Raw genomic sequence first — 10,846 nt, forward strand, 5'->3', positions numbered from 1 at the left:
GGAGGGGGAAGCAAATGAATACAGAGAAAATCTATTTTTTTACATCTTAAGACGACGGTGCAGCGTGACTGATAGCCCTCGGCATCTTTCTGGGTGCTTGGCAGCAAATACGGGGCGGTGTATGACGATGGTCTTCAGGCCTATTGCACGAGCTGCTGCTCAGGGAAGACTCTGCTAATGTGCGATGACCCGACTTGTAATAGGCCGGCTAACAGTCATAATACACCATTTACTGCCAAAAGGCAAGCCCCACGGCTGCCAGCACCCAGATCGCCGATGAAGGCTACCAGTCTACTGCACCGTCTACCGCCAAAAGGCAGTTAGCAGCTGCTGCTGTGTAGCAATGCAGTCCCACGTCTGCCGGCACCAAGAGGACATATGGTGACGGTGAGCTCAGCTGTGCTGAGCGGGCTCCATGTTGTCTGCACAGGTAACTCAGGTAACCCAGATAAAAAGGCGCGAATCTATTGTCTGCCGTTGCTGTGACGGGGGAGGGAGGGGCCTGACGACATGTACCCAGAACCGCCCGCGACACTGTTTTGCATCATCCGGGCATTGGGATCTCAACCCAGAATTCCAAGGGGCGGCGGAGACTGCGGGAACTGTGGGATAGCTGTGGGATAGCTGTGCAATGCTCCGGAAGTCGACGCTAGCCTCGTACTGTGGACGCGGTCTGCCGACTAGAGCACCTAGAGCATTTTATTGTGTGGACATACACAATCGGCTGTATACAACCGATTTCAATAAAACCGGCTTCTATAAATTCGAACTAATTTCGTAGTGTAGACATACCCATAGAGAGAGACGGTCTAAAAAACCGTAAAATGTATGCATGCGAAACCTTAAATTAGAGTGAATAAATGAAGACTCGGCACACCGCTTCTGAAAGGGGATAGGGTGGGTTGGATGGGGGGGTCTCTGGAGGAGGCAGTCAGGGAGCAGAGGGAGTTGGATGGCAAAGACCTAAGGCAAAGAAAAACCAGCCACTGGCCAACTCCCACTTCTCCCCACAATAAAAACAGTCCTAGTGCTGACTATAGCTAATTATTACTAAAACGTTTTAGAGAAACACAGTTCACACACACACACACACACATGCATGTATGTGTATTTTTAGGTTATTTTGATCACATGTCTTACCTTATCCTAACACAGCACCACAGCAGTGCAAATTGTAGAGCACTATGACATGAAAAGACAAACGACAGATTAACTCTTTTAATCAAAAAGGCCAGGGTAGGCTCTAGCATTTTTTCCGCCCCAAGCAGCACAAAAAAAAAAAAAAAAGGTTGCGATCGCGGCGGCAACTCTACCGCCGCAATTCGGCGGCAGGTCCTTCGCTCCGAGAGGGAGTGACGGCCCCGCCACCGAATTGCTGCCGAAAGAGCCGGACGTGCCGCCCCCCTCTTCATTGGCCGCCCCAGACACCTGCTTGCTAGGCAGGTGCCTGGAGCTAGCCCTGAAAAAGGCACTACAAATACCAGCCAGGACGATTAAAAACCATCCAGATGGCAACCTTACCTATGATACATGCACACAATTTGTTTGAGGCACAATGTACCTCACAGTGCAAAATCTGGTCTATTTCATTTTCTATTTCAAACAAAGAACCAGCCCATTACTATAACTTTTCCTTCCTGACATCACTCATAGGCAAAATGGGACAGAGAATCAATTACAAGAAGAAGAAAAAGTTTTGAAATGTAACGGTCTGATCCTGTAACGGCTTAAACATGTGAGTTTACTCATGTGAGTAGTCCCATTGTCAATCAGGCCCACAGTGTGTCCTTACGCCAGGGAAATGAAAATAGTCCGTAGCTTTCTCATTAAATTTCATAGCAAAGCAGAATAGATTTAACTTTCTCTTTAAAAAAAACTGTTGATAACAGGAAAAAATCATTTAAAAAAAATCCAAACATTTAGGATTAGATTTTTAAACCTCTAACTGACTTTGAATTGTTAATCACGTGAGTAATCCCTTTGAAATCAATGGATCCACTCTCTTGTTGTTGGCTCTTAATTAACGGTGGCACCCTCCATGTGCCAAACTTCCCCAGAAATGGTATATGCACACATAGAAACAGCTGCATGGCCAGAAGTGGTGCAATTGACACAAATCCAACCATTTGTCCAGCCTGTGTGTGTGTAAAGGCTCTGTATTGCACTCAAATGGAAGCCAGCTTGTGCTCACTTTGCACATCTGGCCCCGTGTCCACTTTTTAAAAATGTTAATATTCTTATGAAACCATTTAAAACTTAGATTCTGTGTGTGTGTGTGTGTGTGTGTGTGTGTGTTTAAATACAACAAATTGCTGTGCATGCCAGAGGGTAGAGTAGAACACATATGGGCGAATATGGACACAACAACAATATAGTGGGAACATTACCAACAGCACCAGGGCAGTGTTTCTGGGAATTAAATCACGGAAATGCCAGAGCTGGTTGGGCTTCTAGACCCTGTGCCAGGAAAGGAGTTACTCACTTGTTTAGCTTTAAGCCCATACTTAACTGATTTCAGTGGATTTAAGCACGTGCTTAAAGTTAAGCACGTGCTTAAGGACCATTTCTGAAGAGGGATCGTTTCCTGAACTGCCGCCTTTTACTGCAAGCTTTTTGGGGCAGGAAATGTCGTTTACTGTATGTCTGTAGAGCAGCTAGTGCAACAGGGCCCCATCTGATTGGCCTCTTGGCACTACTATAATAGCTATGTTCAATTATAATAATGTAACATAATCACTGTGGCCCCCTCTTTGATCTGATTGCAGGCCTGGGGCCTAAATTCTTAAATGAAATGGCCACTAAATGTATAATTGCAAAGTGCCCCAATACCTTGGTGATGGGAGCCAAAAAAGAAGAAAAAACTTGTCATGGAGGACAATGGGAGTTGATTGCTCAGAGAATGTGGCATCAGGCTCGAACGTAAGCCATCAAAACAGTAATTGCAATAAAACTGATGCTTTCAAAACATTTAACACGGTCGTGGAAAAAAATCACCCACGCATTGATTTTAGTTCACAGACTCAAACCTGAGGCCAGTTTATTGCAATACACACCAACGCGTTGGGGGTAACAGTCCGAAAACTGCTACACCTAGCAGCAGCTCGCAGGCTGCTTTATTCCATCAAACCGCAAGCATAGTACAAATAATACATCATTTATGTGAAAATAAGAGTAGGGGTCTGTCCCTTTTTCCCGGTAGCTCCGTCATTGTTTACGAGAATTGGGGGCCTATTGGGTGAGGGGTTTCTCGGTGGTTTCCGCCATGGGTGGTACTTGGCACCAGTGGGAGTGTTTTTCTCGTCAGGGTACATATTGTTTTTCTGGGGTTTTATGGTTAAAGGCATAGGGGTTTATCACAGGATGCCCAAAGAAGATATATGATTGGCTAGTTTGGCAGTTAGCTGGAATCACGGGGCGGAGGAAGGGGTGTCACAGATCACCCAAAGGAGAAGCTGCATTTAGTCAGTTTGCATTTAGCTAAAGTTACCTATTGCTTCACACAAGCAGTTATTATATTTTATCAGCCATGAACATATTTCATTAGTGCTGCTGCTGTGGCTTTTTATACTTTCCCTCCTTGCCCCCCACCCCCGGTCATGACCCTTGACCGAGTTTGTCAGGAGGCTGTGTCACTTAGCCTACTTTAGGCTTGTGGCCTGCAGGGCGGGCCTATATGACGAGTCTTCGCCGATGTTCTGATTGGTGCAAGGGAGGCCAGCCAGGCCTATTCCCCCACAATTTCCCTTCTCTGATGCCATGTAGGCATCATTATTATAATTTGCTAAAGGGGCCATAGTGCAGTACCCAGACTTAGTTGGTGATAAGAGGGGATTAGCGGACACGAAACTGGGAGCACTGACAGACTTGACACTAAGGTGACTTATTTCTGGGTCTGAGGGGGTAAACGACATACCTTGCAAAGACAGCAGAGGGAGGCAATTAATAAACAACAAATTGCCAGTATTATACCAGCTAGTATTTTTAAGACTGAGGAAGTGAAGAGACTGGGCGTGGCTTGGGTGATTTCCTTAGAGGCAAAACACAAAACGTTGTGGGAAGAGCATACGGTCCCTACCCTATAAGCGGCCTGAAATGCTTTGGCCTCTTTGTTGTATTCAACCTCAATTACATGTACTTGGTCTTGGAGGTGAGATAGGTTGGAGAGGAGGGAAAATAGAAAAGTTAAATTTAAGAAGTGGTTTGGGATGAGGGAAGTCCAATCGAAGGTAAGAGGGATGGCTGGGTGGAGGGATACAGAGATTTGGGGATTAGCAGGCCATGTGATAAAGCGGCTACCTTGAGCAGTGGTCAAATTAAGGTGAAAAGGAAGAGGGGTGTGGGGATTGGATGGCAGGGCGCAACTATCGTTTTTCCCAAACAGGGGTTCTCCTCTTGGGGCCTTACCTACTGCTTCTCCTTCCCAACAAACTGTATCAAAGGTGTTCAGTACTTCCCCAGGGTGTAATTTACGGAGACAAAATAATTGTGGGGGTTCCAAGGGCCATAAGGACCACAAGGTTCCAATTCCTACCCAGACGTGTTGAGCAGCAAAACCATGGGGAGTGGTGATAAAACGGCTAGGTCCGTGGGGTGGCTTGACTTCCCATACCTGCTGGCTGATGACCCAGTCCCATAGATAGCCCGCCCAGGGTCCTGGCAAAAATAAGTGCACTGGGGCCCATGTGCCATTGACAGGCCCCAAAGCCTGGAAAGAGCATTTTGAGGAGTCGCAGGTCCATCCTGGCAATGCCCATGTATGCCTCCATTTCCATAGCTCGGGAGGCACTCCTGTAGTAGTTAAGGGCCTTGGGCCATCGCTGACTGAGGACATCGCTCCGCATTTCTGCTAAGAGACCATTAAAGAAATCCTGCATTTGGCTGCAAGCTGAATCCCATCCGATGTCTTTCCCTATTAAAACGAGGGTGTTTATTAATTTTGTTATGAGGGTTTGGGTTGTGGTTCCCAGTCCTGACAGGGCATGGGGGGGGGGGTTATATTTGAGTGGGTGCTGGTTAACCCTGCCCCCGTGAGGAGGCCTGATGCCCTTTCCAAATTCCCCAGGCTTTGCTCATGGTCCTGGGCTTTGTCTATAGTTCAGATAGTGGCTGCTCCAGTTAGACCATGCAAGGCCCCTTCCAGCAAGCCTCTTTTTCTCCAAAAATTTTCCCACTGCACAAGCTGGACTAATCGAATGGCCACTCCTTGGGTACAATTGGGGTATAGGGTAGTTATTTGGAAGGCGAAAATGGGAAATGAGACGGTGATGGTTCCCATAGTTGCATTTAACACCATCCACCGTTGGTAACGGGAATTTTGTTGGTAGAGTGGGCTGTACCACATTTGGTAATCCGAGACCTGAATTTTTCTCAGGCCACGATTAGACAGGTGTGTATGGGAGGTGGGAAGGATATGAGGGGGAGAAGTTGGGGAATGGGGATTGTAGCGATGGGCTAGGAGACAGTCATGTTGAGAGGGGGTCCCCCTCCTGCAGGTGAAAGTAAACTTAGGGTGACAACCAAAATAAGTGGTAGGACTACCAAAAAGTAGGTAACTGATTACAAAACATTGCATGGAAGTTCCCATACCAAAAGACAGTTCGCAGGTGCCAGCTGTTGCTAATATGTCAATCCCTGCATGGGAGTTTTCCTCCAGAGCCTCAAAGTTGGTGTCGGTAAGGGAAAAGGGAAAGGATGCCTTGATGACGGTTTTGTTTTTACGCCACTTGATAGTGTGGCCATACAGATGGCCATCAGGTCCTGTTGAAAACAGGCCGGAACAAAATTTCCCAAGTAAAAAGGGACCTTCTGGCCTAGGCCAGTTGGAAGCATTTACAAAAGTATCTTGGGATCTAGCTTGGGGAGTGCCCACGGGGCTTAGAGGGGAAGGGGTGACAGTCTGACTGGTAACTGACTCGTCTACCCAGTTGGAGAGTGCAGTGCATCAGGAAGGAACCTGGGGGTAGCGGCAAGGGGCTTCCCCTGGGAGAAATCCTAGGTAATACTGAGTCCCACATTTCCAGGAAGTCATACCACATGTCCCTCCCTGCCAGGTAATAATATTTCTTCATTGGTTCCATGGCAAGTTTTTAATGTCCTCTGTTGTAACCAGCCTCTTTTCCTTCAGGGCATCCAGGGATCGGGTGACTCGGGTTCTCTGGGAAGCTTGGGGCTGGGATGTAGAGGGTGCCGGTTTGAGGGTTGAGGCTGGAGCAGGAGTCAACCCGGAAGTCCAAAAGAAAATAAGCGAATCATGAAAGTTTAGAATTAGCAGCAATAGCATAGTCACGCACATAAACAAGATGGAAGGCATGAGCCATTTCCGTACTTGAGCAGACTCCTTAATTCTGTCATAGTTACACGGTTGTACCTGCGGGCGCTTGGCTCGCCACAGGATTTTTGGAAGGCTTTATTTTGGCCTTTCCTTTTCTTCCTCTTAATGAATAGCGAGGGTTTTTAGGAGAGGTCTTGGGCCTCCTTCGCAGCTTCCCAGAGTGGAGGTGAGATTCTGGTGTCAACTGGGGTTGTGACTCACTTGCACTGGGAGGCGTGGATCCAGTTGGACAGATTGTGGCACTTGACAGCGGTGTGGGTGGTTAGCAATATCTGGAACGCGGATTTCCAGCGAGGTTCCAAGCAATTCTTTCCTTGATATTTTTTGATATATACCCACTCTCCTGGTTGCAAGTCATGACAGGAGGAGTCCACTGGAGCAGGGAAGGCACACTGAACCTGTTTGTGTAAACACTTAATACATTGCATGAGTTTTTTACAATATATCAGGACCCTCTCATTTGTCAGCTGTGTATCTAGGCAACTGGGTGTTATAGGAGGGGCCACTGGTATTCTTATTGGCCTGCCCATTACAATTTTATGGGGGGAAAGACCATGCTTGCGAGCAGGGGTGCTCCTCATTTCCATTAGGGCCAGGGGTAGGGCGACTGGCTACTTAAGGTTGGTTTCTGAACACATTTTAGCAATTTTGTTTTTCAGCACCCCGTTTACCCGTTCCACTGCCCCAGCACTTTGGGGGTGGTGAGCGCAGTGAAAGTGCTGAGTGATTTTTAGTGCCTTGCAGATTTGCTGCACGACTTGGTCTGTGAAATGAGTACCCTGATCGCTGTTGATAGAAAGGGGCAGTCCAAACCGGGGAATGAATTCATGTAGCAGTTTCTTTGCCACCGTGAGGGAGTCGGCTTTAACACGGGGTAAGCCTCAACCCACCCTGAGAATCTACAGACACACACCAATACATATTTGAACAAGCAGCATTTAGGCATGCTGATAAAGTCAATTTGTATATTTACAAAAGGGCCCCATGGGGAGGGATGGGCTGCAGGCTTGGGTTTCACAGGCTTTCCGACATTATGAGCAAGGCACACCGAGCAGGTGCCACAATACTGTTGTGCCACTGCTGCAAAATGTGGGGCACCCAATGACGTTCGATTGATTGTACCATTCCCCTGCTCCCTACATGGGTTAGCCCGTGGGCCAGGCGGGCCAAATAAGGGAGCAAGCCTCCAGGCGCTACCGGGCGACCATCCGGAGTGCGCCATATGTTGTTGGGAGATTTTTCACAACCCATTGCTTTTCAGTAGTTCTTTTCCCCTTCCTCTGCCGACTCCTGCATGTCCGCCAAGTCTCGTATGAGGGTTGGGGGCATGTCAGGAGAAGATGATTCGATGGGGGTAAGGCCTAGGTTGCAGTTAGCTAGGGCTATAAAACAAATAGCAGAAAATGCAGCCAGAGACCCGGAAAGGGCCGCTTGCTTGGCTGATCTGTCAGCCAGGGCATTTTTTCGTGTGACCTCATCACAAGGAATTTGATGGGCAGCACATTTTATAATGGCTATCTCAGAAGGGAGTAAAAGAGCATTAAGAAGTGCATTAACATAAGGCCCATTTCGGATGGGAGTCCCCGCAGAAGTGAGGAACCCACGGTACTTCCAGAGTTGCCCATAATCGTGCACTGTCTGGTCCAGGTATACTGCAGGCCCTGGAAAGTAAAGGCAAACAGATACTGGCTTTCTGGGTGAATGGGGCTAGAGAAAAAGGCTGAGCATAGATCTACTACTGTGAAGTAGGTAGCTGAGGGTGGGATGCAAGAGAGAACAGTTGCAGGGTTGGGCACAACCGGGAACAGGGGGTGGACTACTGCATTTACAGCTCGCAGGTCTTGAACAAAGTGCCATTTCCTTGTTCCTGATTTTCAGACGGGCAGGATTGGGGTATTACAGTCACTACTAGTTTGAACAATAACTCCTTGTTGGATCAGAGATACCAAAACTGGCCTGATCCCCTCCTCAGCTGCTTTAGACAGGGGGTATTGTGGAATCCTGGGAAGGGGCTTAGTAGGATCTAGCTGAATTTTAACGGGCTGTACAACCCACTTGATTTGGATGATCCTCCCACAAAGCTGGGGGAACTTAGGCCAATATTTCTTTCTGTACTGGGGAGAGATCTGGGCTTGTTTTGTCGAGGGAGTGCGCCTGCTGGACCCCCAAGACCTCGTGCTGTGCGGTCTCTGGAGCCTCAGGAACTCCCCTTTAGGAGTACAAAAGATAGAACAGTTCAATTTACATAACAGATCCCTTCCCAGGAGGTTGACGGGGGAACAAGGGCTGAGGAGGAAGGCATGTTGTTCTATCAAAGGGCCTATTGATATCAACAGTGGGGTTGATACAGGATGGGGGATAGGGACATTACCGACCCCTACTGCGTTAATAACTTCTCCAGATAAGGGAAGGGAGGGGAATTCCTCCACTCGCAGTGTGGACCGAGAAGCTTCAGTGTCCAGTAAGCACTTTACTGGGGTCTTGTTAATGGTACAGGTAACATAAGGGCCAGATTGATTCAAGGGGATAACTGGGACAATAAGGTCACATGAAGTCTCACGGCTGTCCTATCTATAGTCCACCTGTGCGGGTGGTGGAGGTGCAGCCAACGGGCCCCCCCCACGGCGGGACCCGGGGCCCTCCTTGTTCTCCATAATCCCATTGATCCCGGTGAGGGCAGAACCCCTTGATATGTCCCTCCTCTCCACATCCATAGCAACAGGTTGGTGGGCCTTTGGGGGGCTCCGCCCATCCGTGGCATAGCATCAGGGGGCATTTCTCCCTTGGCGTTTCCTTCCCCATACCTATAGGGTTGATTGGGTTCCTTTCCATTGTACATTTTTCTTTGTTGTACCTTGGGGTTTAAATTATTGATTTGGAGAGCCATTAGGTTACTTTAAAGATTAAATGTTAAATACCAAATTAAACAACACTAGTTTACCTTGTTTGGCAAAAATAATTTTTGGTTTTACAACCCCAAAGCAACACCAATTAATTTTAAACTTATAAAACAAAGATTGTACTTACCAGGAGTGTTTTTTAGCAAATTTGAATAACTTGTTTATAGTTAAATGATTTCACTTAAATAATCCCTTTGCCTGGATTCCTTACAGACACTCCCAAAGGAATGGCTGCAAAGAAACCAAGAATTTTTTTCTCTTATAATACCTTCTTTTAACATTTATGTAGTGTTACTGCTTAATTTTTTCCAGTAACTACAGAGTTAACTCTTTTACTTTCTTTCTTTTAACTTCCTTAAACTGCGGTTGCCTGCTTGTCTGGGCCCGATCCTTTTTTCTTGCTGGTTCACTTTTTTTTCCCCCCATGGGCACAGGCATTGTTTTACTACCAATTCAGCAAGGAGGGTGGGCTTTTTGGCTAACCCCCCTTTAACAGGTGCAGGTGAGCAGTCAAACAACCCCTCGCCTAGACCAGCTACCGAGCCACAAATGTAATCCAGGCAAACGGCTATTCAACATGCAGGTGAGCAGTTATCGAAATAAAACCAGCCACCCCCAAACCAGGGATGGTGTTCCCTTCCCCCCACCCAGGCCCCACACCAAGCCCAACAGACTCGTAGTGTTTCTGTCAGTACTAGATGCAGCACCCCGACCGGGACAACATGAAGGGCTCGATTCACCTTAATTCTATATACATATAGTGAATTAAATTTAGACGATGCAACCCCCCCTCCTCGTAGGGGAGGATTAATTATTTAATAAAGCAACTGCTATAAAAAAATCACTTCCTGGCTATTAAAAGCAATATTTCTCTAAATCCTAGCCACTAGAACACTGCGGTAAGCCTTGGTCTTTTTTCCAGGCGAGACCAACTGCCCAAGCCTCCTTATCCAGGTGAGGCCAACTCCTCAACTTTCACACCAGTGCGGAGGATTTATAAGGGAGGTCCTCGCACACACCCCCTTCCGGCAAAGAGCACCAGCCTGTCTTTTAAAGGAACGAGATAGGATACCCTATTGCCTCCGGTACGGCGGGCGATTTCCAGAGACTTCCCCTCTCTCCGAGCAAGGGGAGGGAGTCCACGGCCCCAAAAGGAAGATCTGCGAGCTTCAAAAGGAAGATCTGGGGTAAGGTTTTGGTCATAGGTCAACCACACAGAAGGGTCAGGAAAGGCTCGGTCCCCGCACACCCCTCCTTGGGCAGAGAGCATTGGCACACCTTCAAGAGAACGGGATGGGTTACTCTACTGCCTAGGAGTACATGGGCGGTTTCCCGGGGCCTCCCTGCTCTCCGAGCAAGGAGGGGCTCCTCAGCACTTCAAGGGAAACAGGTGGGATCACCTTACGGCCCACAATCACACAGCACACCTAATTCGGGAGGGATCTCTATTATGACAGTTCTCACCAGTCCACCAGTCTATAACTGGTGGGAGCCCTGACGGCAGTTCTCACCAGTCCACCAGTTAACCTATTACTGGTGGGAGCCCTGCCAATCCCCTCGGCCTCTCTGGGATTCCCTGGATTCTGCCCCACCCACGGTAGAGTCCAGGGATATC

General features: G+C 47.9%; 1 protein-coding gene across 1 annotated transcript in view; it reads right to left on the minus strand.

The window, feature by feature from the left end:
- Positions 1 to 3,041: 3,041 nt before the first annotated feature.
- LOC128841603 (uncharacterized) overlaps positions 3,042 to 10,846 on the minus strand; it is a 30,109-nt gene continuing 22,304 nt past the window's right edge. The window contains exon 2 of the mRNA XM_054036803.1: positions 3,042 to 7,992. Within this exon, the coding sequence (XP_053892778.1) occupies positions 3,881 to 4,831 (951 nt within the window). The 5' untranslated portion in view covers positions 4,832 to 7,992 and the 3' untranslated portion in view covers positions 3,042 to 3,880. The remainder of the gene's footprint in view (positions 7,993 to 10,846) is intronic.

The sequence above is a fragment of the Malaclemys terrapin genome, chromosome 8 (assembly GCF_027887155.1).
Source record: "Malaclemys terrapin pileata isolate rMalTer1 chromosome 8, rMalTer1.hap1, whole genome shotgun sequence".
Lineage (NCBI taxonomy): Eukaryota > Metazoa > Chordata > Testudines > Emydidae > Malaclemys > Malaclemys terrapin.